Genomic DNA, 26,393 nt, shown 5'->3' on the forward strand with positions numbered 1-26,393 from the left:
AATCGTGAGGCAGCCGCCAAACAGACGGGCTGCAGTGCGACGACGCGCACACTTGTCAAGTTCATGCAATGCAATGCACCATGCCAGATAACCATGGGCGACACATTTGGCAGGTTGTGCAACTTGTGCATCCTGCAGGATCGATGTTGTCATGAATGCTATCTAGCTACCGTTCCCGAGTCTATCATGCATTTTGCCATAACGCCTTCTCTCTCTGCATGCAATCATTTTGTCATGATCAGCGTAACCTCACTCCCTCTGTAACTTTCACCATCCGCACCCAGCACAATCTGCGATGGACGGTAATTCTCGAATCGAGGGCGCACCGACGTACAGTACGTCTTCACTTCCACTTCTGCACCACTACACCGCCACGTTTGAACTCGGAAATGTCACCCAGCACTTGGGCCTTATCGGTCAGTTCCTTGCTGGGGAAGGTGGTCATGAGCGCCCATTCGCGGTCCTGACTGGCCGGGCTAGCCCTGGTGACAAAGTCGTAGACGTCGCCAATAGTGTGTGTAGTATTGAACCGCGACGACAGCCGTGTACCGTCACTGAGGCGAATCTGGAGCGTAAGTGTGGGAGCGGATGAGTCGACTTGGACGGTAGGTTGCGCAGAGGCTCCTGGAGTCGAGGCTGCCGTGCTACCAGAAGCAGCAGCCGGCATGGGAGCAGCCGCTGAGCTTGCACCCGGAGTGGGGCTTCCCAGACGGTTTCCGCTCCCCGAGAAGGGGACGTACTTCTTCTTTGGCTTCTTGTAGTCTTCGTCCTTGTGCGCGTGCACCTCGACATCCACCTCCTGGCCATGCTCTACATTTAGGATATGTAGTGGAGCGTGACCTGTGTTGATCATCTCCAGTGTGCGTGCGTTTGCTGGGTCATCGTAGCGGAACAGGTCGCCGTCGTCGACTGAGAAGCCGTCACGCCAGAGGTGAAGCTCGCGGTGGGCGCGCGGGGGCGGCGCAGGGATGTTGGCGGTGGGGTCTGGGATGGTCCGGGAGGGAGCATCGTCGCCTCCGAGGGTCGTACCTGTGCCACGGAAATGAGATGAGCTGGCTGGCTGCTCGTCGTCACCACCTGGTCGGGGAGCGTTCCTAACCTCTGTTAGCTGGGGTGGCGCGAAGAACAATGCTTGGCCAACTTACTGTCGTGCGCGCTTCAAGATGTTGTTGATCTGGTCGCGCGGATTCGACTGGTTGGGGTTCTGGACAGCCAGACCAGACTTCTCACCGCCGGCGAAGAAGTCCTGGTTCTCGTCGTCGGCGTCGTCGTCGTCGTCATCGTCATCGTGGGCGTGTCCATGTCCGCCACCACCTGATGCCTGCAGGTCCCTCAGCGTGCGAGCACCTGCCACACCCCTCTGCGCAGGCTGTCCACGAGCAGCAGCAGGCTGCGCAGATGAAGACGATGCCGCTCCCGCGGGAGGGGGCACATATGCGCCCCCGAGTGTGCGCCCTCCCCCGGCTCCAGTGGGCGGAGGGTTCTGGGTAGGGTCTGTGTTTGACTCGTCACCGGCCATGTCGACGTCTGGTTCCGAAGTTCCTTCCTGTTGCTCTTGGGCCTCGTCGAAGAAGAGAGATGCAGCGAGGGTGAGATCTCCGTTGGAAGCGTTCAGGTAGCGCTCAGCCTGTTGTGTGCGTGTTAGTGAGCAGCTCCAACAGCTTCGATGACCTTCTATCAACTTACTGTTGCAGGATCGAGGCCGGTCAGGCTAGCAAGCTGGGCGATTAGAGCGTCGTTGTCGGGTGCAGCTTCAGACATAACAAGTTGATGAGGCTGCAGTTGAAGATGGAAGTGTTGTTGGCGTTGGTGGGTGTAGCTCGCACGCGTTGATTGACTGGTCGGGGGTGGGGTCCCTGTAAACGGTCAGCGCGGCGAGCGTTGTTAGGTACACAGTAGGCGGTAGCTGGCTGGTGACGTCGCTTGCTCTTGCCTTGGACCTTCACCACGCATCGCAGTCACTTTCCCGACCATGGACTGTCGAATCATGGAGCAAAGCAATCAACCAATTCCTATCCGGAATGTTTTGCACCCGCAAGACTCACCAGCCAGATCCATTTACGTAGACAATGCATCAGCTTCCGATATGCATCCATGTTCTTAGACAATGCTTGGCAAGACTGGGATTAATGTGAGCCTCATCAACACCCACGAGCGTCCACCCCGGGGAGAGTGTCGCGCAAGTTCACCCACGCGCCCTAGCGGACTGCATCTGGCCTCGTAGACGACAGTCCAAGTCCATCGAGCAGAGTTGGTCTCTTGCGTTACCATCCTCTAGCTCAAAGCCAGACTCGCGCCGTCTCCGCATTACCTCCGCGTGGGGCTCCTTCCAGCGCTCGCTCAACGCCTACCATCCAGCACCACCTACCCAGGACAACGTCCGACCACTACACTCCTTCCGCATACACCCTCCCCACGCGCTGTCTGAAATGGCGTCCGACGCTGCCAACCTCACCGAATCCGGCATAACCATACCGTCGGATAGCGAAAACTACGACGCAAACAACGAGCTCTCTTCCTCCTCGTCCCCAGCATCCTCGAGTTCTACCCCTTTGATCCTCTACAAGCCTCCCACAATCTGGGGGCTACTCCGTGGCGCAGCAATCAACCTGTTCCTGCCCTTTGTCAACGGACTCATGCTGGGCTTTGGAGAGCTCGTCGCAAACGAAGCTGCGTATCGCTTGGGCTGGAGTGGCACAAAGGTATATCAAAGAGCCCCCCTCCCCCAAGGAATTCAAATATCCATGGCCAGATGAATGCTAACAGTTTGCCATGCAGATATTCCCGTCGCACCGATCCGGATCCGGCTCTCGACGCGTGGGCCCTGGTGTAGAGATGCGTGCTGATCCTGTGGAGCGAAGGCGGAGGAATGGTCAGGAACTGGACATGTACACGTCTCTCGAGTAGAAGCACCAAGGAACATCATGAGCCCTGGAACACATGTGTACATACAAGTGCGATTCATGGCATGGGCTTCGTAGGCATAAAGAGCTCCGTCTCGACACTTTGAAGAGTGCAAACACCAGCATAACAAGTCTGATCTGGAGCATATGCATATGCAATATTTGTACAAAACCTCTGGCTATGCGTACTACCCAACTCCTAACTCGTCCCAAACATGTTTTGAGATGCACGTACTGCTACTACTAACACAAGGCTGAACACCTTCGCATATCATACAAGTCCCTCGGAACCTCTAGTACGTCTCCTCAGCGTGTCTAAGCCCTGTTTTGGAACCTCCGCCTCCTCTCAATCTCGTAGTCCTCAGCCTTCTTCTTCCTCTTCGCCTCCTCGCTTGACATCTTCTTGTCTCCAAAGCCCATCTTTCGAATTCCACTCTCAGTGGCATTGGTCATTCTCCTCCAAATGTAGCTCATGCGGTAGTTCCTACGGTAGTAGTCCAACTTCTCACTCATTGGCTTGCCCTTGGCGCCTTCGTCATAGTCCACATCACGGTCAGGGTTTTCCGTGTCAATTTGGGGTGCCGCTACCTTGAGATGCGCAGGAAGGGCAACTCCTGGTTTGATGTTGATACCAGACAATTGCCGACGATTGCTCGGGGCAGCTGTGCGGGTGGGAGGCTGGTAACGAATTCTTCCGTCTGGCCCCTTGATGTCTTTCAGCTTCAATTCGCCCTTGGTAACCTTGGTGTAGAGCTCGGTGCTCGCCTTGCTGGGTAGTGGTTTGATGCCAATCATGCGTCTGAAGCCGTTCTGGCGGAGGAGCCACCCGGTAAAACCACCCATAATACCAGACACAAGGAAGTAGAGTTGAAGAGCGGACGGCTGCCACGCTGTAACGAGACCGAGGAAGACCGAGAGACCTGTGAACATGTATTGGCGTGCAGCGGCCTGACCAACATCGGCTTGGACACCAGTTTCACCACCAGTCTGTTCGACACATCAGCTAGGACGGGAGCTTGCCTGAGAACACAAGCTTACCTTGAAGACAGTATACATGATGGCTGAAGTGGCAAAGGGTAGAACGAAATAAGGGTCGCGAGAGGTCAGATCAGAAAACCACAGAAAGCCATCTTGGGCCATGCCCGGGACAGGCAATTCACCCATCGCCCTCAGAAATCTAAAGGCCGAGAATCCAATCCAGGCTTGCATGAACATGAAGCCTCCGGTAGAGAGCATGCCTCCCATATAGGGCCTCATGACGTATGCCTGCTGCATCTTGTACATGTCGGCTTGCTGCTTGTCGCCTCGAGCAATAGCAGCCTCCATTTTCTCTTGGATAGGCTTGGTGATGGGTCCCAAAGAGGCCATGGCTGCCATCTTGTCTGAGCTCATAGCCTGGAAGACAAAGGTTGCGCAGCGGACGACAAGACCTGCAGCAACGATCGACCCCGCCCAGCCCCAGCCTGATTGTAGGTAGATGGTTTCGATGGTCTTCTCGAAAAGAGTCGTCATACCCCAGCCATAGTCAAGGCCAAGCTCCTTCAGTTGTCCAGCATGATCAATTAGGCGAGTAGGGTCGATTTCAGCTGTAGGGAGAGCATCTTTGACAGGCTCGGCATCAAAAAGGTCATCGAGTGTCTTGGATTCGGTGTATGTGGATGCGGTTTCTGCTGCCGCATCGGTGGACAGAGAGGCTCCGTCTACGACGGCAGGCTTATCGATGGCTGCAGGAGCGAGTTCCGGAGTAGACGTGGTGACGACAGGTTCTGCAGCTTGCGCAGATTCGGAGACTGGACGATTCGAGAATTCGGCGATGGGCACTCGTTCGGCGGGCGAAAGGGCGTTGCCATCGACAGAGCCGCTAGACTTGCCCCAGCTCCAGGGAGCGTACCATGAAGCGTATCGGACAGAGGACGCACTCATCATGACATTGTGGGTTCGGTTTGCGCCCGACTTCCACAGCGCCGACTGGAGCGGGCTGGTCCGACATGATGGGCCTGAGAGGTTGGCAGTTCGGGGAAGAGAGGAGAACTGTCGGGCAATTAGTACGTGAAATTGAGCCCGTGTTCGAAATCAGTGGCAGCTGTGGAGGAGTCTTTATGAAAAGGAAGCTGTGCGACTCGGGCAGGAGGACGCGGATGTGTGATTTCGACCAAGTGGGCAACTAAATTCGCAGGTATGCGCACCTTCCTTGTAGCATTGGATCGTAACGCGGTCGATTGCCGGGAGGCCAAAGGCGCAAACTGGGCCGGCCGCAGCCCTCTACTCGGAAGCATTGCGATGTGTCGTCCGACGTCGTTGACCATCAGAGTCGGCTTTGGAAAAGTCGTGTGCACGGGCCCCGTGCATAGCGCATTTCGAGCAAACCTCCGAGATCCCCGCATCACGCGTACAAGCTGGCCTCAGCTCAAACATGACCAAATGCCTTGGTTCTTTGCTCATTGCAGCGTACTTTCAATATCGATGATTGTATTAAAATTCAGAGTCAATCACATGCCTGTTTTCGGGGTATGCTGGCTAGTGGCCCTCGTGCTCCCGAACACCCAATGATGCGACTAGCAGCGCCATGCTAACATGAACACAAAACCTTGCAGTAGCTGTGGAAGCAGCTATCAGAAATCGATGATCCGTGAAATGATGAAACAATTACAATGCTGAGAACAACAGTCGTGGAATTCCAGACCGAAACATGAGAATGAGCCGTGTTGTACAACGGTCTGCCGAACGCCGCCCTAGGATGCTTATCAGAAATTATGCGCCATCAACTGACAATCGTGATGTAGACGTCGAAGTCCTAATCCATGTAGTTGTTGCCCTCGGTGACAGCAAGTGCTTCTTCTGCTTGACCACCACCCATCTCCATCGCTTCGCCAAACATCTCGTTCCCACTACCTGAGCTCTTGAAAGGGTCCTGCATAGGACTAGTAGGAGCTGCCGGGCCTGAGCTCTCAAAGAGGCCCGGATCGATGGGCGCGATAGAAGAACCGCCGCCGAAGCTGAGTGGAGCTGTCGTGGCAAATGTAGGAGAGTTGCTGAATGTAGATGTCGTGGTTGTGTTAAAGTACTCGCTGCTTTCACCGGCACCTTGGCGAGGCTCGCCTGGTGGTGTATGAGATTGCTCAGCAGCACCAGGTTGCTGGCTCATCGTCTTAAGGCCGTCTCCGTCCTTGCGCTTAAACTGGTGAGTTTTGGTCTTGAGGTGCTGCGGAAGATCATCTGGGTTGGTGATGCCCAGCTGGTTCATGAGCTTCTGTTGCTTCGTGGGCCGAGGCTTACGCGTAGAGAGCGACACTTGTAGAATAGGCGGCGGTGTTGGGGCAACTGGTGCCCACTTGTGCAGCTCTTGACGGAAAAAGTTGATCTCGTTGGAGAGGAGGATCTCGGCGCCCTCCAGTTTTCGTAGGTAGAACCGCTGCGTAGTGAGTTCATCAGGGCTTGACATGAGTGGATTGATGTACTGCGCAACGTAGTCACGGAACTTGGTACCGTGCTCGATAAGGGACTCCAATGTCTCCTCTTCTTCGGGTTGGAACGGCAAACCGGGGACTTCATCCTGCCAAAGCTGCAGGTCCTCCAGTTTCGGGCGAGTCGCGTCGCGTGGAATTTTGACACGGTAATCGCAGATAGGACACGTGTACTTGTCATCCTCTTTGACTTTTCCGCGCGCAATCTTCAGGCACTTGCCGTGATACCTATCGCTGTTAGCACATGTCTGCATGCCTTGGAGCCAAGTAGCTTACCATTCGTGACACAGTTCACACTCGATCATCATGCCAGCTTCGGGCTTTCGGCAAATACAGAAAACATCTCGACTAGATCCCGAACCGTCCACCTCTTCTCCGTCGGCTGGGCTCTGTTCGCGAGAGGCGGGCTCCACAGGCATTCGAGGCTGATCAGACAAGTCGAAGCAGGAACGATTGCGCTCGTCGACTTGCTTCATGTGCGCATGGAGGATATGAAGGGGCGCATTAGCTTTGCCGAAAAGCTTCTTTCCTCGTCTCATCCAATCTTCGTGTCGCTTCTGCTCCTTTTCAAGGTCGTTCGTGCCATTGGGCTTGCCGTTCAGTGCGTTTAGCGATTCCATGGCATTGCGGACCTCCATGTACTTTGGTCGTTGGGAGAAATCAGGATTCTTGCTCCGCTCGTACAATGACATGATGAGCTCCTGTGCATCTCGTTGCTTTTTCAAAATAGCATCCATAGCTGCGCGGGTCTCTGGTGTTACGGGCAGGTTGGTCGCTTGTTTGGAAAAGGCGTCGAGCTGCTGGTAATGAACATTCTCCACTTCCATAAGTTCTTTGGCCTTCTTTTCCCAGAACTCGCCTTGGTCTCGTTTATCCTGCAGGAAGCGAAGGTCGGGATGGTGCTCTGGCATGCCGACTTCAACACCACTTTTAATGAGCTCAGCGACTTCTTGAAGCGTCGGTGCCAGCTTCACCTTGAAGTTCTGCGCCTCTTGGAGCCATTTCAATTGCTGTACCACTTTTTCTAGGGATTCGAGCTCGGGGAGGTCGACATTGAAACCTTTCCCTTCCTCTAGGAGCTCATCAAGCCGAGCGATGCTTTGCTCAGACGGGCGTTCACGCAAAGCAGTGCGCGCTCTAGTCTGGAACTCGACAATGCTCTCGGCGCGTTCTCGGAGCGTGGCTATTTCTGGGCTGTCGAACCCTAGGTCTTTCGCCTGATTGAGTAGTTTCTGTATGTTTTCCACGTTGCGGTACTCGCGGTCCTTCTCATCTGCCTCAGCGATGTTCGCCTTGCTTGGTCTTCCTCTCCCGGGACGTTCTGCCTTGCGGCGAGCTTGCTGCTTCCGAGTGGTATAGAGGATCGCTTCCTCGGCGACTTCCTGGCATTTGTCGACAAAATCTTTCAGATCCTGAAGGCCATTCAGGTCCCAATCAATCTTCTCGCCCTCGTTCAAGAGGGCGCGCAAAGACTTCAGTTGAGGCCGGGGCCCTTCGGCAAGCAGAGCCTCCATCTTTGATTCCCAAGCTTCCGGCATGCCTGCTTTGTCAACGACCTTCTGCACCAGCGCAGCAAGGGCATCCTCGGGCATGCGGTATACCAGCTTGTGTTGACCTTTGGCTCCAAGGCGACGTTCAGATTCCGGAATCTCTGGACAGCACTCAAACCATCCCGCATGCTGTAGACACAAGACCTTCTTGGTCTTGCTACAGTAGAACCGAGAGAGGTAGCCATAGGCCTTACAGAAGGCACATATGAGTTCATCCTCGTGCATGTCGGCATCATCGACGACAAATTCAAGCTCACATGGTGTTTCACTATCGCCGGTACCGTCAACCTTGCAAGTATGCGGTCTGGCAGCTTTGTGCTTTTCGAGGAACTCTGCACGTATACGCGATTCTCGCTCGAGCATTCGCTCCATCGCAGGACCGAGCCACTTGGCGGTTTTGATAGTTGTGTCTTTACGCGATGCCGCTGCCAATAGTAATTCGTCATGAGAGAAACATGGCTGACGTCGGTAATCCTGGAGGCGTTGGACTCCGTGCTCACCAAATGGCTCCCAATCGCTGGGCGCAAAATTCACTGCCTCGTTCAGATTAAACCCATGGTTGAACCCAGCGTGATAGGCTTCTGGGAATGTTATCACGAACTCTCCAGCGCGTTGGTCAATCGCATAGACTCGGACACCGGCCTTCAAGAGTTGCTCAGGGGTCAAAAGTGTCACAAGCTGGAACAAAAGGTCTGGTTGGCTCTCAAACAGTTCTGGTACTGCCTCACGCATGGCTTGCTCAAATTTGTCTGTATCCTCGGCGGGTACACCGTACCATGTTTTGGTAGCGCCAAAGTGCTGGTAGTTTGCCGAGTAGGTGTAGTGATCTTCCGCATGCCAGCAAAATGTCGAGAACACCATACCGACGTATAGCCAAGGTACGGTCATGCCTGAGATGTCGGACTTGATGTGGCGAAACAGAGAATCTGGCGCGTAGGGCAGTACAGTCAAATTCCATGGATCAGTGGAGTAGGGGTCGCGCGGGTTCTTCTCAATCGTAGGAAAGCCACTACCGTGTGTTGTCGAATGTATGTCTGCTCCATACTCAACTTCGACGGTCTCTGTCACGTTTGCGACTGAATGCCAAAACTCGCGTTCTACGTCATCCTCGGTGACTGGCTTTGGCGCATTGGTGATTGGATCGAAAGGCATCTTGCTGGCGAAATGACTCTGTTTGAATTGGTGGGCTCGTTCCTGGAACTGCTTGAGCGAGTAGATGCCTCCTTCCTCAAATCCAAACTCGCCTGTGCCAACAAGACACCTGGGGCAATGCCAGTCGTATGCAGGAACGGCCTTGATCGGTGGGTCCAAACAATAACCATGGTAGCCAGAGTCGCAGCTGTCGCACAGCAAGATATTTTGTGGATCGTTGTCCGTCCCACAAGTCTCGCAGCGATCACCAGGGCGTTCATCGGCCGACCTAACACGTGGAAAAGACCGGCTGGGCGTCGATTGGCGAGGCTGCGTCATGTGCGAGCCAGCAACCGTAGGAGGAGCGTCTTTTTTAAGTCGCTTGCTCCGTCGCCCGCTTGCCTCATCCACGTCGTCATTTGCGCTGCTCTCTGGGTCCTGGGAGAAGGTTCGCTTCAGCTGATTGAACTGATGTCCGTTGGCTAGTGGTGTGAGTCCATTTCCAGGCGGCCGAAGATCGGGTGTGTTGTCAGCTGAGAGCATGGGGCTACCGGCGTTGCGCAGGGGTGTCGAAGTGCGCGACTCGAGCACATCCCGGTGCACGGCGCTCGAGGCATTCGCCGCAACAAGAGCACTGGGTGTTGAGGGCTGCGTAGATGGCTTCTGTAATGAGAGTGCATTGACCGCAGTAAAGCCGCTAGAGTTGACTGGTGTAAAGCCAGCGGGTCGGGACAGTTCGGGTGGTGGTGTGGGCACGGGCTCAGCCTGCAGTGTCGCGTTCAGTGCTGCTGAGGCTCTTATGGCAGGCGAATCCGTTGCGTTGGCCACAGGCGTGCCCTGTAGCGACTTCTTCATGGGCGAATGGGCTGGCGATGGCGTGAAGGGCCCGCCGTGCTCGTACTCGAGCATCTGCTGCACGCCGGGTTTAACGAGCCGCAAATACTCCTCATACGGGTGCAGCCATTTCTGATATGAGTTTTTGAGCGATGTAGACAGCGAGGACATGATCTTGCCACTGTAGCCGAGGTCGCGTCCTATCTCAGCCCACTTCTTCTGCTTGCAGACACGTTCAAAACCACCTCTCTTTTCAACGGCCTTTTTGAGCTTATAGAGATCCAGAGGCCGCTTGTCAACACTGGGGAAGCGAGTGAGACTGTGGCCGTGTTGCTTGTGGAATTTGGCGAGCTGATCGAGATAGTTGAGATTAGCACGTGTGCCACCCTCGACCGAGTTGAGTTCTTGTCGCCGTGTACGGAAGTGGAAGCGCTCTGTGTCAATGGCAAAGGGGGGATTCCAGGTATCCGGCGGCACGATCTTGACGATGCCATACTTCTGTGCCTCCTCTCGAATGCTCTGAATGTATTGCACGGGATCTTTGAACTGCTCGGCCGTCGGTCTGTATGTTGGAGACTCGCGCAAGCCAAAGAGACGGTTCTGCTTGGGTGGCAGGTTGTTGGGCGCTCCATGTCCTCTGCGCTCTACGGTAGCGAGATCCAGCGGCGCCGCCTTACGCGCGCTCAAGGGAATCGTGCCAGCCCCGTTCAGCTGCGCGCCACTCGTCGCAGACACCGCAGCACCGCTCATTCTTGATTTGGACGCACTGGCTGTTCCGTCAGAGGGTCCACTATCCGTCGCGACCCGGAAGGTAGTCATAGTGGCGCCTGTCGAGGGCCCACTGGGGGGCATGAAGTCGACCATGACCCTCTTGCCCGTGCATGCAGCGCTGTCGCGACTTCCGCCCTAGTTGCAGCCTCGTAACGAGATACGAGATAATTTTGATAGGTATGGCGACCGTGACTGGGAGTGAGTCGGTCGGTTGTGGGCACTATCGAGGGGATATAGGCGTAGGCATGGAGCCTCTATAGCGGCAGGCGACCGCTCTCGACCCGCTTGGACTGCGTGATGCAGTTCTACAAGAATGAAGTATTAGTATGCGTGTGCGTGTGCGTCTCCGTGTGGGGGGAGGGCGTGGTAGAGGTGGCGGTTGTGCAATTCGGTTGTGGAGGTGAGGAGATATGGAGAGGATGGATGGGGCCCGCTGAAAGGTGCGAGATTCCCGCTAGCGGCGGATGCATATCAAAGCCAAAGGTACCGAACCTAGAACGTCCACGCTTGTTCAGCAGGGCACGCGGAAGAAATATCGTACATGATGACTTTGCCATTTCCAAGCATGACTCGAGAGACTTGCCAGACGCTTTTGTTCAATATCCATCTTGCGTTGGCGCAATATCAATACGCTGTCTTCAACTGCAGTCACGGTGAGGTATGGAAGCTACATCATGCCGATCTGGCCGCTGCACGCAAGGTTGCCCAGGTGCCGACCTCACTTTACCAACTTTCTTTTGCGCCGCCGTCCACCATCTCGGCGACCAACGAACCACATTGGCTCGCATAACAAGCACATATATCAGCCTGACTCAGATATCTCCCTCTGTGATTACTTTTTCTTCCTTTCCAGCGTGAACACCTGTCGGGCTAAACTCGCCACATGCTTGCATCACCACACCGCGTCTCGAAACAGCCAACGTAACATCAGCAGCACCGCGCATTCGCATTACATTTTCGTCGAATTCTTACTTTTGTGCTCATTCCATCCCCAAGTCTGGACTGCTGCAGGTGAGGTCGGCAGCAAGGTTGTTATACGGGAAGCGCACCAGCCCGCCAATCACGCCGGCCTCCATCTGCACCGTCCCGTCAGCCCTAACTGGCCGTTGCACGCTTTGGGATGCGATCAACAACAAGAGCGACTTCATCTTTATCGAGCCTCGTCATGGCCGATTCTCTCAAGATAGAAAAGCGCCCCATACCAGCCTTCTACTGTTGTTATCTACTCCGCTCCAAGAACCGAAAGGCCTTCTACATCGGCAGTACACCCAATCCGGCCCGTCGCCTCGGTCAACACAATGGCTCCAGCAAGGGCGGCGCAAAGCGTACGGCGATGCAGGGGAAGCGGCCGTGGGAGATGACGTGCATTGTTACCGGATTTCCTTCCAGGTTCGCCGCGTTGCAGTTTGAGTGGGCGTGGCAAAACACGCACGCGACACGACACATTGAGCGAGATGTGCGCGACGCAAGGCGAGAGGAGCTGCAAAAGGGGAGAAAGAATCCTTCGCCTGTCAAGAGGCCGAGACCACCCATGTCGCTCGAAGCGCGATTGAAGAATCTACATCATCTGTTGGGTGTCGGGAGCTTCAGCCGATGGCCGCTGCATATCCGATTCTTTGCCCAGGATGTGTTTACGCAATGGGAGAAGCATATTTCCAAGATGAAGACGAACCTGCGCGAGGACATCACTGTCCGAGTCACGCCAGCCGAGCTTCCGAAGCTTGCGCCGGACGTGCAAAGCGAGATGCGAACTCACTTCATACCGGAGATAATACGAGCAATTCCTGTTGCTTACGAGGACTGCAAGACACACGTCGAAAAGTCGAAAATGATGCTCGGAGACGATCAAAAGCGAGTTTGTGGTGTTTGCAAGGAAGATACGAGTCCTGACACATCACTTGTCTTGGTCTGCCCAGTAGAGACATGCCACGCTGTGTCACACATGGCCTGTATGTCACAGAAATTCCTGGCAGAAGAGAGCAACTTGGATGCACTCATTCCAATCAAAGGGACATGTCCAAGCTGTCGCAGTTCTCTGAGGTGGTCTGACTTGGTGAAAGAGCTCAGTCTGCGCATGTATGGCGAAGAAGAGCTGAAGGCCATGTTCAAGACAAAGCGAAAGAAGAGAAAGTCGGACGGGACCGTCGAGGACGGCGCGGAAGAGTTTCCAGACATAGACGACCTTGATGTTGACCTTGACGAGGACCTTGATGAGACATGGGTCGAGAATGTCAATGACGATGAGGATAAGCTGTAGGGCCTCAACGCTGGTTGAGAGCATCTACCACTCCTCCACAGTCCTCAATGGTATTTGGCCTTTAGCGACCCGCTCAATACACCTATCGACCTCTTGTCTAATCTTTGCCGCCACATCCGTCATACTCCCACCCGCATCGATGCGCACAAAGTCGTCCCCTTCCTTCTTCTGCATCATCGTCTCAAACAGCTCACGTACGCGGTCCTGCATCTCCTTCTTCTCATACTTCTCAGTGCCATAACCGCCTCGCTTTGCTGCGTCCTCGGCGGATATATCAAGGAAGAGACACAGGTCAGGTCGCGGAAGTCCGACCTCGGGTTTTCGACACCATTCTAGGCTCATGCTGGGGTTCTGTTTGGCAGCAGAGTACGCGCAGCCGCTGTAGTAGTAACGGTCTACGATGATTGTTATACCAGCTTCGAGATCGGCTTGGATAGAGGGTCTGAGATATACGTTAAGAGTGTCTTGTCTGTGCGCACATGAGCATAGAACGACTTACACTGCTTCCCATCGATTCGCGGAGAACAAGAGATGTATGACATGGTCATCCTGCTCGCTCTGACCACTCAAGTAACTGTTGATCATTTGACCGATTGGTGTCGTTCTATCTGCTTAAGTCATCAGTCTTCGGCTTTTCAATCCGTTCGCCCAACCGCAGATCCTTTGATGGCCTTCAGTCTGCGCCTACATACCCGGAAACCGCATATGCCGCACCCTGATCCCATCATTCTGCAAATCATCAACCAGCATCTGGCATTGCGTTGATTTGCCTGCTCGGTCCAGGCCTTCGAACACTATGAGCTTGCCCCGCGTCATGTTGCTGGAACCGTAATGTGAGAGGTGGCTGCTCTGCAGCGGTTGATGCGCGATTGAAGCGACGCGTTGGTGGGGTTTCGTCGCCACTCGGGCGCTAGCAATGAACACCTGCCTACGATGGGCTTCCATGAAAGCGTCGGCTTTCCGTGTCGCATCATTTGCATGCGAGAGCGAAACAAATTCCTTTTGCAATTCGTCCACGTTGCAGCTATGCATGCAAATCCCATAATGCAAGTACAGAGTCGGCAGTGTGATCGAATCGAATCAGCCATCGACCGGTGAACCGCTCCCATGTCTGACATCCTGCTGGAATTGCGAATTACAGCGTTCCAACAGACTGGCTGCATGGTTACATACAAGCTGACATGCATATGTTGCATCCCACTGGTTGACGTACCCGTCTGTTGTCGAGAGTGAACATGGCCGATGCTTTGTTTGCTTCGATTCAAATAGTGCGAGGGAAGTTAACGAGACCACTTCCTAAGAAATACTACCGAATGCTAGAGTCATGGCCAGCACCGACGTCATGAAAGCTCTCGCCGCGAATGTCTCGCGGCTGAACCTGGAAGACATTTCAACAACCCGGTCCTTGCACGAGACAGTGCAGAATCATCCGACGGAAATCTGGAGAAGCAATATCTGGCGAGCATGCAAAGACGGTTCTCTGCTCAATTTCCAGTCGGAAATGCAAGAGTTGAGACCTCAGGATGTTTCGCGATTCGTCAATGCTAGAGACGCTGACGGCAACACTGCATTGATTGTGGCTTCCGCCGTGGCTCATGGACGTAAGAGCTGCAAAGCTATTATCACAACTTTGCTTGCATCAGGCGCCGATATAGACACCAAGAACCAGGAAGGTCGAACGGCATTGATGGAAGCGTCACTATTGGGAGGACTCGCGGCGGTGGAGGTCCTCTTGAACCCGGAACAAGGCAGTCCAGCGGACACGAATCTGAGAGACAACATTGATCTCAGCGCCAAAGATCTGGCCGGTACGAATGCGATTGTCGGGGCTGAAAGAAGGAGAAGGTATAGGCGTGGTGAGCATCAAGGACTACTTTTTGATCATGAACGTCGGAGATGCATTGTGGAATTGTTAGACAAGATTGGTGATGAGAACACGGCCTCTACAACCGCTCAACTCAGATGTGATTCCGCGCATCCGGACGCAAAGACCAATGGTCAAGAAGGCCTCGTCGTTCAGCTACAAATGGAACTCCTCCAAGCCCGGATTGATACTGAAGACCTGCTTCATACGATTTCAGAGCAAAATATTAGGCTTCGTGATCAGCAAACCGGGGCAGAAGTTATCAAGCGAGAATGCGAAAAACAAGCAAATGAACCATCGAAAATCATACAAGGATTGAGTCCGGCAGAGCGTCAGAAAACAATTCCAGACAAACGAGGGAACGACGAGCGTTTGCAGTTTCGGGTGACTGAGCTCAAAGACGGCACACTCGATACGCAAATCGAGATGATAAGAATATTTCGTTACGAGCCCTGTTATGCCTATAAAACTGTCGTGCTAAAGCACAGCAGACCCACTATCGCATACATGGATGTGGGTGGCGGTTATCTTGCAAAAAATGGAAAACTTCATGATAAGGGTTTCATCAACTCTTTACACTGGGTTGCACAAGCACAAGAGCTATTTTGTAAGTTGGGATCGCCTTTGGACCCGACTTGGTTCCAGCATACTGAACCACAACTTATGGCCTTGTGTGTGTCGCGTTTTCGACGGAGGACCATTCGACAGAGTGCCAAGCTCACGTTGGATCAGTTCGTGAGCGAACGGCCAGTCGAATCGCACGGCAGGCCCGAGGTAATAAGAATTTACGTCAGTCGAAAACCTTGCAATACTTGTGAGCGACTCAAAAGTCTGGTGAACAAGACCACAATGGGGCATGGTTTCGAGTTCCAACTCATACATGCGGAATTCTCCTGAATTTTGTTACAAGCGCGCGGATATGGTGTTTCCCCAAGGTTGACGCACTTGAGGGCAGGTCTAGGTTGATCTAGGCCAAGTCGATGCTACAGAGATTGCAGCGGTATTGCGCTGTGATTTCGTGGCTCATGTCTTCGTAGTGTCTCAAAATGCAGTCTATCTAGTCTCGCAAGCTGGAGCGTCTTTTCGTAACTTTGAAGGACATCATACGTCCCGATTGTTCGTAATCCAGCATCATCTTGGATCTACCAGCCTAGCCACTATGGGTCACGAGACGCATCATAAGATGCATCACGACCGCAATCTTCCACTATAGCAAACAGAGGTCCTCAATGACTTATAACTTCCTACTCTGCCGTCGAAGAGGAACATGCAGCAAAGACACTACACACAATGTCCACGTTAGCAATAGCAACTTGCGATTCCGTGCTTGATGAGCTGAAGAAGCCATGGTCCGCAACTGTACTTACCGAGACCCAAAAACAGCATCGATCAGACGTGGCTAGAGCTAAAGAGCTATGGACTTCGATCCTGGATGAGCTTCGCGGCAGTTATCAGAGTACTGTCAAGAGGTACGACTTTAGGAAGAGCACACAGCCATTCTTCCCATTCTTCGAGTTACCACCTGAGCTCCGCAACGAGATCTACGGCCTTTGCTTGGAAAACGAACGGGTTGAAAGAAACCCCAAAATGGAATCACACCGTGAGTATTATGGACTTTTCCGCAGTAAATCTTGGGTGGTTTACTCCAAGCAGTCGCAGAGGGTGAGAGAAATCCGCGCGTCGAAACCTACTATAATGCAAATGGAGCGAGACGAAGCTCGAAGGAAAAAGCTCAATAAAATCGTGGAAAGACGTCTGAAGCATGCACAGTCCAGGAAAGGAGGACTTACCCCTGGCGCCCTCGAAGCTTTGGAGTTGTACAGACAAGAACATGACATGTATACCCCGCGAGCACAGGAGATTCTGCCAGACGGTGAGATCAACCATGATCAAGGCATCTTCGATCCGCGCAAGGAAAACGAGAAAAAAGGCGTGCTAGAGGTAGATGCAACAGGCAACTTACTCGACGACCTTCCCATACTATCTCTCGTAGATCGACAAATATTCTGCGAGACCTTCTTCCTTTACTACTCCATGACTCGCGAGGGCCTTTGGGTCAAGTGGAGAGTTAGGAACCTGGACTTCTTTCCGTTCCTGCGTTTCTATCGTTCACTTACTACAGGCCAACTCCGGCTTGAGATCCCTCCATCGAGACTACACATTGAATTGCAAACAGACGAGGAGGAGAGAGACGGCTACTGGCATGCGAAGAAGTTCTCACATGTGAAGAGGCTGGTCGAGCTGCACTGGCTGGATGGCTTCCCACTCTGGGGATGTTTGACCGGCTTGTCTGATCGCCAGGATTGCAAGGGGCCGTTTGGCGACTACATGTATTCTGTTCGCCAGACCGTAGCGTTGTATCGCGTCGACCACGAGGCATGGAAATCGTGTTCCATCAAGTACCTTCACCGATCTCAGGAGATGGACCACGACGACTCTTCAGTCGGCAAGATCGAAGCGCTATCCGATTCTGAGCTTGTCGAGGCAACCATCGACATGTTATGCAACGCAATGGAGTACAATCTGGGGTACAAAGGTAGTTACTCACGCATTGGCCGCGACGGGACCGAGTGGGACGAGAATGTTTTTGAGATGTTCAATTACGAACAGCAGCATGCCAAAGTGGCCCATGAGAAGGAGCATGCGATTGTGCATATTGTTGGCCAATATCGGAAGAGGATTGACAAGGAATTAAAAGGGTGGCTTGGGGAGGCGTACGATGAGTGGGAGAGACTTTCAGACGATGCGCGCATTCCAGAAGATGTGATCTTGTAGCTGCACCCTTAGTCTGCAACTTCTCCTTGCCTTTTGCATAGGTAGTAGTCACGCGACTGAATCAATGTGGTAGCAAAAAGCTGATGCCTGTTTACTGACAGCAATCACTGGACGCGTGGTATCTCGGAGGTAACAGCGGTCTAGTCTTCAAATGCCTGTAAGCCCGGCGTATACCATGCGATCCGTCCGCAAAGTCCACTGTGACGCATTAAAATCCTTCGGCGGATCGTACTTGGCGAATCGGCGTGTGGTACTGACTAGGGTCGGCCGAATGACACGTGACGTAAATTGTCAGCATTAGATTAGTCTACCCAATCTGGGAGTACAGGGCGAAGATGTCGACGGCCCAGATGGTGGGTGCCTGGAATCTGAACGAACATAAGGATCGAAGTTTCCGAAGCAGAATGGAGTCCACAACCCCACTACCTCCACTTCTTGAGCCGCAAGTCGCCGAATCATAGTGAGCGGAGCTTTTCATCTACACTACGTACACTACTTTCCGGATCTGTCGATCGCCGAGCAACCGAAACACCGAGGAGCCCAATACATTTGAAATACAAGAATAATTCAAGACGTCGAAATCTTCCAAGGTCCCATACGGTCTGCCATCTCAATCTCAAACCCGAATATGTCATCCCCAAAGCTTATCGTCCACCATTTACAAGTCGGCCAAGGCGAGCGCATCCCATGGCTTCTCGAGGAGCTTGATATTCCTTACGAGTTGAAGCTATACAAGCGGTCACCTCTTCTCTCACCACCTGAGCTCCAAGCTGTTTACCCTATGGGTGCTTCACCCGTCCTCGAGGACCTGACCGATCCGTCCAACCCCATCAAAATCGCCGAATCTGGGGCCATCTGCGATTACATTATCCACAAGTACGGCAATGGACGATTGGCCCTGGCACCACAGCACAAGAACTTTGCAGACTACCTTTACTGGCTCCATTTCCCGAATGGCACGTTACAGTCTATTTTGTTCAGAAGGGGTATGGCGCGTGGTATGGTCGGCGAAGATGATCCGCGTTACAAGGGCACCGATGCCCGTGTCCGCAAGGCGCTGAGCCACATCGACAACCGACTACAAAATAACAAGTGGCTTGCTGGCGATGAATTCACTGCCGCAGAGTGCATGACAGTATGGTGCTTCACAACGATGCGAACCTTTGAGCCGGTGGATTTGAGCGATTACCCGGGAATCATGGCGTGGCTGGGCCGCGTTGGGGAGCGCGAGGCGTACAGGCGCGCAATGGGCAAATCTGACCCGGACATCGACCTCGAGCAAAACCTCAGCGCAAAGGGCATGCCGATGAACGAGATGTTCGCAAAGGCCATGGCGATGAAGCCGTGAGTCTTGCAGTCTGGTTGGAACGATGCGTGGCTGATTACCGCAGGGGTCGCCAGAAGCTGTAAATAACGGCGCAGGAGTACATGCGCACTCTACTCAGTAAATAGAAACTCTCCTCGTCAATCGTTTGTTCCATGGGTGCCAGTGGTGGTGATGTCGAGGCTGCTTGATACGTGTCGATGCGACGAAGATGAGCCGGGAAGAGTCGGCCGCGTCCTTCCGGATCCACTTGTCAGGGAGTATAGTCAGGTACAACAACACGCCATGCCTCCGACCTCATCATGGCCACCTGATCCGTCACACCACTCACTCCGTCGCAGGTACGCGTCGCATCATCCCTGGTATGGTACTGGGGTTACCAAAAACAGGTACCGTAGCATGAGCGTGACCTGAGAAGCTTGTAGTCATGGCGAGCGGGGTTGTTCAGCTACCAGAGCGGTGGTACAATGATATCACATAAAGCTTGCTGACCCCTCACGAGAGCAACTCCGCATCTGAGTATAGCTCCATAGCTTGCTTTGAAGACATTCAAAAGGCAATTGTGCTCTACTTACCCTCCCATCTCTACTACAGCTCTAGCTACAGCTCCTCACTATGGCGGCCAAGTACTCTCGTCGACCCAGCTACCTCGACGGCCCGCTGTCGCCCTCCATCATTCCCGAGCTCGCAATCCTTCCTCGACCCCTCCCTGCCGACAAGGTCCCCTGCGGACAGCTCGTCTCCAAGACGTCAAAGTACACACCCAAAGTCCTCGAAGACCGCGACTACGACGACATTGGCACGCGATGGTACGCCACAACACATACACGGTACTTGCGTGCAAGACACTAACCTGCCTAGGTACAAGGATGTCATCTTCCTCAACGCGGAAAACGGACACTTTGTCGAGAGCTTCGGCGGTACGCATCTACTCCAGAAGCCACTCGACAAGGGCACAGAGGCTGGCACGATCGAGGCAGAGGAACAGAGCGTGAGGCTGCTCAAGGACGCCGACGCAGCACTCCAGAAAGTATGGAAAGATGAAGAAGCCAGGAAGTGGATCAAGGAGCAAGACGAGGCTGGCTTCGTCGTCGCACAGCGCCAGGTCTCCAACGCAAGCTACAAGCGTGCTAGGCTTGTCGACGTTGGTAACAACAACTGGGAAGTCGTGCGCGAAGTTGGCAACGAAGACGCCGCGGGTAAACGCAGAGACTCAGGTCTGCCTATTGAGACGAACAGTAAATGGGATGCAGTGGGCGTCGTGGTTAGGAAGATCATTGTAGATGGCGATAATGTGAAGCTCGGAGACGAGCTGGGTGCGGAGTACTGGAAGCAGTAATGTTTATAATAACCTCACAATGCAATCATGGGTTTTCCATGTTCAGATACGTACGAACCCTCTGCATCTATTCAATCAAGCTGAGCAGCCTGGAGCTTGCCCCCAGATAGTTGGCTGTCGAGGCGAACCAACATGCCGCCCGTGCCCGTATACGAGATCATGGAGGACTTCCTAGTGGTGGCCTGATACTCATCTATCGTCAAATTCCGGCAGGGCGCTGGAAGCAAGGCTTGATGCGATAGCCCAATTCGAGCATGGAAGTGACACACATCGGATCGAACGCGTCTCGATGAGGCCTTCGAGACGTCATATTCCCGACAGGCGGATGCTTTGATTGGCCACTTTGGAGACATGCTTACATGACGATGCGTCGACCCGCGTCTCTTGCTGACTGATAGCAATGCTGTTGCTGTGAAAGCGACGTATGATAAGCGCTTGCTTGATAGGCGCTGGAATCCTGCAAAGATACACAGGCCGTTGCGCATCATGGATGTGGCAGAACAACAACAGCCAACGATAGCTTCGTGAGGTACAACAGAAGCATATAAGCTGAGTCGCACACATAAACAAGATAGCAGAACAAAGAGCAGGGTACACAAGACGGGGTCACAATTCCTACAAGTCTTCTGCAACACCGCATACACCCACTACCAGTATGTCTCCATCAACCAGCGACCCAACCACCCTCAGCAACACGTTCCACTTCGAATCCCCGACGCACTTTTTTAATATCAGGTGGACATCGCTTGGCTCTCTGGCCTCGCCGCCACTCATCTTCATCCATGGCACTCCCTGGTCTTCCCGCGTTTGGGTACCTTTCGCGCTGGGTCTATCCCACAAATACCGTGTATACCTCTTCGACAACCCTGGTTTCGGAGACTCGCCCATCGAGCAGCTTCTACCTGATGTCGATTTCAAACCAAAAAACGAAGTGGAGCGACTAGACAGTGATCTCGCTCGCCAAACTTCAGCGTTTGCTGCTCTCTTCAATCACTGGCAGGCGACAGAGGAATGGAACTCGAAACCCCATGTCATTGCACACGATCACGGCGGTCTAATGAGTCTTCGTGCCCATTTACTGCATGCATGTCAATACACGAGTCTTTGCCTCATAGACGTTGTCGCCATCGGCCCCTTTGGCCAACCCCTGTTCAAGAGCGTCGTAGAGAACCCGGGTGCTATCGAAAGCCTGCCTGACATGGCATTTGAAGGCATCCTCGAATCGTACATCAGGAACGCTGCGTACACTAGACTGGATGAGGAGACAATGAGTATGCTCAAGTCATCATGGCTGGCTGAAGGTGGAAAGAGAGGGTTCGTTCGCCAACTATGTCAGGCTGGTTACCGCAGTACTGAGGAGGTTGAAGGACGGTATGCAGAGGTGGGAGAGAAGCTGCCCGTGAAAGTCATCTGGGGCAAGCAAGACAATTGGATTCCTGTAAATGATGCGCATAGGCTTGGTAAGGCTTTAGGTGCAAAGGAAGTAGTTGAGGTCGAAGGAGCCGGACATCTTATCATGTACGATCAGCCTGGGCAGTTGGGTGTTGAACTGGGCATATGGCTATCGTCGGCCGATATGTGATCAGTGTTAGTGATATGACGAGGGCGAGAGAAAGGTCCGCACTAATACAACAGCCTGTTGCAGGCATGGTACCCATATATATTCCATAGTATACATTGTGCTTAAACAACTCACGAGGCGGTCTCTGGTGTCCATGCACTCTTCCGGCGTCGAACCTCGATTTTTGCTGGCAGTGGAACCTGGAATCTAATTACCCACATCTTCTTGGGCTTCTCCGCAAGCGGCTTGATGTCATAGTTGAGTAGCAAGTCGGCGAAGATCATCTTAAGTTCGTGAGAAACGAAGAAGCGTCCCGGGCTGTCATGTTGTCAGCAAAGGCCTCGGATCAAAAGAGTAAATTGACTTACCAAGCATGACGTCCGTGACCGAAAGGAAGATGATGCACGCCTGTAGTAACAAGACCATTTTGCTTCAATTTCAATGCATCAACCTTCTTTCTCTCTTCTGCACCCATTGCCTCATACTGTTCCCTGGGTCTGGAGTATCTGAATGCATCGAATTCTTCTGGATTTTCGTGTAGATCTGTATCACCAGCGATTGGCGTCCATGGGCACGAGAGAAGCGTTCCATATTTCACATGTACGCCCTCGGGTGTTGTAACCCCTTCTTTTGCTACCACTTTGCGATGAACAAATGTAAGTGCGATGGGCGCGATGCGTTGCGACTCGCGGATAGCAGAGTCGATACGATGCATGCGGCTAAGACCCTGCTTGGTCCAACCGCCCTCTTCTTGGAGAATGCGATGCGCTTCTTCGCGCAACTGTTCCACTACTTCTGGTCCGGCGCTCATGATGTTGATCATGATTTCATAGGCCGTGAGAGAAGTTGTATGTATACTGGCGAAGTTGATGGGCATGATGCGCTGAGCGATGCGATCTGGTTGCATCTCGTCGCGCCGTCCCTCGGCCTGCGCAGTCCGGTAGCTCCAATTAATAAAGTCATTTGGCTCTTTCCAGCTCTTGTACTCGGGATCGCCAGCATCTTTTTTCTCGATATCTGAGATGCGCTGCTTGATCATGGGTAGTGTGAATCTTGATGACAGCCAGTAGTGGTACTTCGTGGCCAGACTCAACAATGTCCCAACTACTGGGTGTAGCGCTTTCGGAAAAAGGAACATAAAGCTCTGGTTACGTATGCAGTCCATGGTAAAGCCCAGTACCGCATCCAGGAATTTGCGCTCGCGACAGAGGGAACCGCCAAGAAGCATGCGGTTGGTCAGGACTGGCACCATTTTCATGAAAGACTCCAAGACATCCAGCTTTTTCCAATTGCCTGTATCTGTTCCATACACTTGAGAAATGGCGTGTGGGACCTCCTCTTCAAGATCTGGGATGATCGCATTGAGATTGCGTACAAGATTCTTGTGAATTACATGTTCGTGGTAGGGATCTTTCAGTATGATCGGGTCGACAAACGAGTAATCACCCTGGAGGAAGTCGTAATGCGCGTCTTTTGTACTCAGTACAGTGTCCGGTTGGTCAAACATCCAGCCCAGTTGGCTCCGCGGCATCACAATCTCAGCCGCCATGCCAAGCGTTGCAGGTAACACAAAGATCTTGCCATCGCGGCTATACTTGTCATAACCGGCCAACAGCCACTCCTTGCTCTTAGTCAACGCAGTGAAATTGCGGAAGTGGGCGATCCAGCCCTTGCCGTAGCCCATCCATGGTATACTCGATGGTGGTGTTGGCGCTGTGAGAAAGTTGTAGGCAGTCGCCACGACCCAGTAGGTGATGATTGCAGCGGCAACGTGCGGAATCGTGAAGAAGGAATGCGGCTCTGTCACTTCGCTTGAGCCTGTCATGGTGGATCTGATGGATCACGAAACAGAGCTGTGATTGATGACATTTGACGTTACACAGCAGGCGTCATATATCTATTGGTGAGCTGAGACAAGGGTAAGCGCTATCGCGTAGAGTTGCCCCGCCGCCGCGGACCCACCCGTCCGCAGATGTTACGTGAGTACAGATCTCTATCTCCATACTCGTCGGCCGCATGAATGACCTGCCATACTCGGCTACTTATCATTATTCATCTTTCGCATGGCGGTAGCTTCGTTCTCCTCACGGCAAGATATATTACCGACCAATCTGATGGTTGTCAGCGCCCCAACAGACACAGATCCTCGGCGCTACATTCGGATGGGTAACTTCCGAAATGAGGGCGAAGCAACAATAGACGGCTACGGTCTCACCAAGCAATTAGTACCCAATGTTTGAACGAGGTCGCTCATGAGATACGCCTGCACTAGCAAGCCGCAAGCCACTAGTCGGGCCACATACATACAAAAGGAGCTGTTGTATTTGCTACATTAACACATACATGGTTCGATACTATCATAAGCATTCCTTTACGAATTGCATATGAGACAATTCCTGATTTTGTACACGTAACTTTGGCATAGTTTGTTTTGTTGATTATCTTTGCCACCAACCAAAGATCCCGCCTTTTCACTAGTGGATGTGTGCGCACTAACTAGAACCATGAACAGTGTAGTTCATAGATTTATGTGAGGTTCTGGATGCGTCAATGTGCTACCGGGAGACGGTACCTTATTTTATCAAAGGCCAGTTTCATGTGTCTCTGTGGCAATCCCTCTACATGCGAACCAACAAGCTTGTTCAGGTAATAGACAATGTACGTTACCATTATCACATCCTGGAAACCTAGAAAACCTGCAGGTCGGGGCAGCTGCAACGTCCAGATAGACCCATAACGTGAGGCGATCAACATCGAGTTACCCTAGGGGAAACTGTGTGTATGCCTTGCCTTGCCAGTACCGCCTTCGATTGGAACGTGCCAATCGCTCAGAGTAGGCTAGCGACCTATGCGCTTGAGTGTGAGTGCGGTGTTACTTTTGTGTCTGTTCCGGAGAGTGCTTTCTAGAGCCTCATTCGAGACAAACCCGTGGACGCGACGTGATGACGTCACGCGCTTGAAGCACAGTCCCTGCAAACCGTCGGGAAATGGCGGAGTATTACTTCCATTGCCCACCCGTAACAATCTTGACGAAGACACAAGCACGAAAAAACGTGCCGCCAAATGTAAGCACTCTCGCGACACAAAATTGGCTCCACCGAAACGCCATGAAATTCACTAAGGGATTGCTACTTGTAGCTAGCGTGCACTAATCTCTGCGGCACGGCAATCGTACTTAACATGTCTCTTCAACTGACAGCTGGACTCATTTGCCATACCTTACATTTGTTGTGTAAAGAAATAGAATACGCTTGAATCTTAACCACGTGTGTTCAATCTCATGTGAGAGCCTCTATCCTTGGTCGACACGCGTTGCAACGTAAGCCTCCAGTGGCCGCTATTCCGATACCAATATCGAGCAGTAAGCCCGACGTCTCCAGCACGCCGAGCATGAAGCAAAACAAAATGGGAAGACAGAAGCCCAAAGGGAAAACGAACAGGAAGCGAAAGGACCGGACCATGGAGCGTCTGGTGAGTATGTGTGAAGTGCTTGGAGACAAGAGCGACAAGTCAGGAATTCTTGCCTGATGGCAAAAATACTTGAACAATCCTGAATGGCGAGATGTCATTGATCTTCGGTGGCGGGATAGGATACGAGAGCTTGTGACCAAGCTGGAAAAGCACTCTAGGGACCTCAACACTCAGGGAGGAGCTTCCGGTAAAGGTCGAGATATTGCGCGAGAACGATTTTGGGAGGCATCGCCTCTAACGAGCGTGGGTGAGTTCAAAACATTGCAACTGAGAGATTGCTTCGCGCGTCTACTTATTCTACCATCTAGAGAATACGCTGGAAGAGGAGATACCCGTGCCGGAATGGACTCCACTCCAGGTAGAAAGCTGGGCTCTTTACCTAGAGTCTCAGATACTATTCGCCAGTATCGACATTAGGATTTCTGTGTGCACTGGGCAGTTTCCCAAACTTCAAAGCCAAGACAAGGCCGAGATGGATATCTTGATGCAAGCTCACGGCGTATCCGTCATTGACTTCGCTCCAGACACAGGCGAATCAGACAATGGATACTCGGATCCCGAAGGCTTCTCAGAACTGTTGGGCTACAGCCTCGCAGCAGACGTCACGATACCAATCTCTCGTTTCACTTCACGCATGTGCATTGAGCTAGAGCGGATGAGCCAAGTACCATATGGCAAAGCCCGAGCCTTCCAACTCGCTTTCATGTTTCGTTTGGAATTTTTAAGATTCGAAAAGATGGGCACGGTTTGGTGGCGAGAGGGGCTCTACAAAACAGATGCATTGCTTCTCGTTTTGCTAAGTCAGGAGCAGAACGATAGGTACCCTGAGCATCCGCTCGACTGTGCCCACGCCTTCCTCTTCCTGACGACCTACATCATACAAGATAATAGGAGGGCCTTCTTTGTGCTACCCGATCAGACCGCAATTGAAAACCTACATCGACATTTAGGTTACAGGATCCTTCATCATCTCAAGTCTGTGTTGGACGAGATTTTATCGCTCGTAGTGCGAGATTTGAGACGCGAATATCGACGCGACCTCTACCTAGCTTTTGGCCAACGACTACCAGCTGACATCTACGAAGGTATATTGGACTGGGTTGAGGCCGCACATGACATTCCAGAAACTGTAGAAGAGTATGCGATGGG

The 26,393-nt window shown here is 52.8% G+C and overlaps 11 protein-coding genes across 11 annotated transcripts; 6 read left to right on the plus strand and 5 right to left on the minus strand.

The window, feature by feature from the left end:
• Positions 1-116: 116 nt before the first annotated feature.
• Positions 117-1,835, minus strand: ACET3X_003278 (uncharacterized protein). The gene is made up of 3 exons (XM_069448535.1): positions 1,687-1,835; positions 1,146-1,627; positions 117-1,094 (listed from the first exon to the last, which is right to left on the minus strand). Exons 1-3 carry the CDS (start codon positions 1,759-1,761, stop codon positions 344-346), a joined length of 1,308 nt encoding a protein of 435 aa, XP_069309825.1. The 5' UTR covers positions 1,762-1,835; the 3' UTR covers positions 117-343.
• A 594-nt stretch (positions 1,836-2,429) lies between these two features.
• Positions 2,430-2,907, plus strand: ACET3X_003279 (uncharacterized protein; the record flags this gene model as incomplete). The annotated part of the gene is made up of 2 exons (XM_069448536.1): positions 2,430-2,702; positions 2,779-2,907. The coding sequence occupies 2 exons, from the start codon at positions 2,430-2,432 to the stop codon at positions 2,905-2,907; spliced, it is 402 nt and encodes a 133-aa protein (XP_069309826.1).
• Positions 2,908-3,218: 311 nt separating this feature from the next.
• Positions 3,219-5,179, minus strand: ACET3X_003280 (uncharacterized protein; the record flags this gene model as incomplete). Its single annotated transcript, XM_069448537.1, has 3 exons — positions 3,219-3,890; positions 3,942-4,934; positions 5,090-5,179. 3 exons carry the CDS (start codon positions 5,177-5,179, stop codon positions 3,219-3,221), a joined length of 1,755 nt encoding a protein of 584 aa, XP_069309827.1.
• Positions 5,180-5,697: 518 nt separating this feature from the next.
• Positions 5,698-10,701, minus strand: ACET3X_003281 (uncharacterized protein; the record flags this gene model as incomplete). Its single annotated transcript, XM_069448539.1, has 3 exons — positions 5,698-6,595; positions 6,644-9,161; positions 9,600-10,701. The coding sequence occupies 3 exons, from the start codon at positions 10,699-10,701 to the stop codon at positions 5,698-5,700; spliced, it is 4,518 nt and encodes a 1,505-aa protein (XP_069309828.1).
• A 1,117-nt stretch (positions 10,702-11,818) lies between these two features.
• On the plus strand, positions 11,819-12,910 carry ACET3X_003282 (uncharacterized protein; the record flags this gene model as incomplete). The annotated part of the gene is made up of 1 exon (XM_069448540.1): positions 11,819-12,910. One exon carries the CDS (start codon positions 11,819-11,821, stop codon positions 12,908-12,910), a length of 1,092 nt encoding a protein of 363 aa, XP_069309829.1.
• A 24-nt stretch (positions 12,911-12,934) lies between these two features.
• On the minus strand, positions 12,935-13,726 carry ACET3X_003283 (uncharacterized protein; the record flags this gene model as incomplete). The annotated part of the gene is made up of 3 exons (XM_069448541.1): positions 12,935-13,352; positions 13,410-13,518; positions 13,603-13,726. The coding sequence occupies 3 exons, from the start codon at positions 13,724-13,726 to the stop codon at positions 12,935-12,937; spliced, it is 651 nt and encodes a 216-aa protein (XP_069309830.1).
• Positions 13,727-16,064: 2,338 nt separating this feature from the next.
• ACET3X_003284 (uncharacterized protein) lies at positions 16,065-17,549 on the plus strand (the record flags this gene model as incomplete). The annotated part of the gene is made up of 1 exon (XM_069448542.1): positions 16,065-17,549. The coding sequence occupies one exon, from the start codon at positions 16,065-16,067 to the stop codon at positions 17,547-17,549; it is 1,485 nt and encodes a 494-aa protein (XP_069309831.1).
• A 628-nt stretch (positions 17,550-18,177) lies between these two features.
• Positions 18,178-18,959, plus strand: ACET3X_003285 (uncharacterized protein; the record flags this gene model as incomplete). The annotated part of the gene is made up of 2 exons (XM_069448543.1): positions 18,178-18,893; positions 18,941-18,959. 2 exons carry the CDS (start codon positions 18,178-18,180, stop codon positions 18,957-18,959), a joined length of 735 nt encoding a protein of 244 aa, XP_069309832.1.
• Positions 18,960-19,488: 529 nt separating this feature from the next.
• ACET3X_003286 (uncharacterized protein) lies at positions 19,489-20,212 on the plus strand (the record flags this gene model as incomplete). Its single annotated transcript, XM_069448544.1, has 2 exons — positions 19,489-19,682; positions 19,735-20,212. The coding sequence occupies 2 exons, from the start codon at positions 19,489-19,491 to the stop codon at positions 20,210-20,212; spliced, it is 672 nt and encodes a 223-aa protein (XP_069309833.1).
• A 655-nt stretch (positions 20,213-20,867) lies between these two features.
• On the plus strand, positions 20,868-21,794 carry ACET3X_003287 (uncharacterized protein; the record flags this gene model as incomplete). Its single annotated transcript, XM_069448545.1, has 1 exon — positions 20,868-21,794. The coding sequence occupies one exon, from the start codon at positions 20,868-20,870 to the stop codon at positions 21,792-21,794; it is 927 nt and encodes a 308-aa protein (XP_069309834.1).
• A 110-nt stretch (positions 21,795-21,904) lies between these two features.
• Positions 21,905-23,598, minus strand: ACET3X_003288 (uncharacterized protein; the record flags this gene model as incomplete). Its single annotated transcript, XM_069448546.1, has 2 exons — positions 21,905-22,091; positions 22,142-23,598. The coding sequence occupies 2 exons, from the start codon at positions 23,596-23,598 to the stop codon at positions 21,905-21,907; spliced, it is 1,644 nt and encodes a 547-aa protein (XP_069309835.1).
• Between the last annotated feature and the right edge of the window lie 2,795 nt (positions 23,599-26,393).

The sequence above is a fragment of the Alternaria dauci genome, chromosome 2 (genome assembly GCF_042100115.1).
Source record: "Alternaria dauci strain A2016 chromosome 2, whole genome shotgun sequence".
Classification (NCBI taxonomy): Eukaryota; Fungi; Ascomycota; class Dothideomycetes; order Pleosporales; family Pleosporaceae; genus Alternaria; species Alternaria dauci.

What these genes read in the sequence shown, in the direction of transcription:
- ACET3X_003278 (XM_069448535.1), bottom strand. Translation starts at nt 1,761, where the DNA reads ATGTCTGAAGCTGCACCCGACAACGACGCTCTAATCGCCCAGCTTGCT. An exon ending in CCGGCCTCGATCCTGCAACA is followed by an intron (nt 1,628 to 1,686) that starts GTAAGTTGATAG and finishes CGCACACAACAG; the next exon opens with GCTGAGCGCTACCTGAACGC. An exon ending in ATCTTGAAGCGCGCACGACA is followed by an intron (nt 1,095 to 1,145) that starts GTAAGTTGGCCA and finishes AACAGAGGTTAG; the next exon opens with GAACGCTCCCCGACCAGGTG.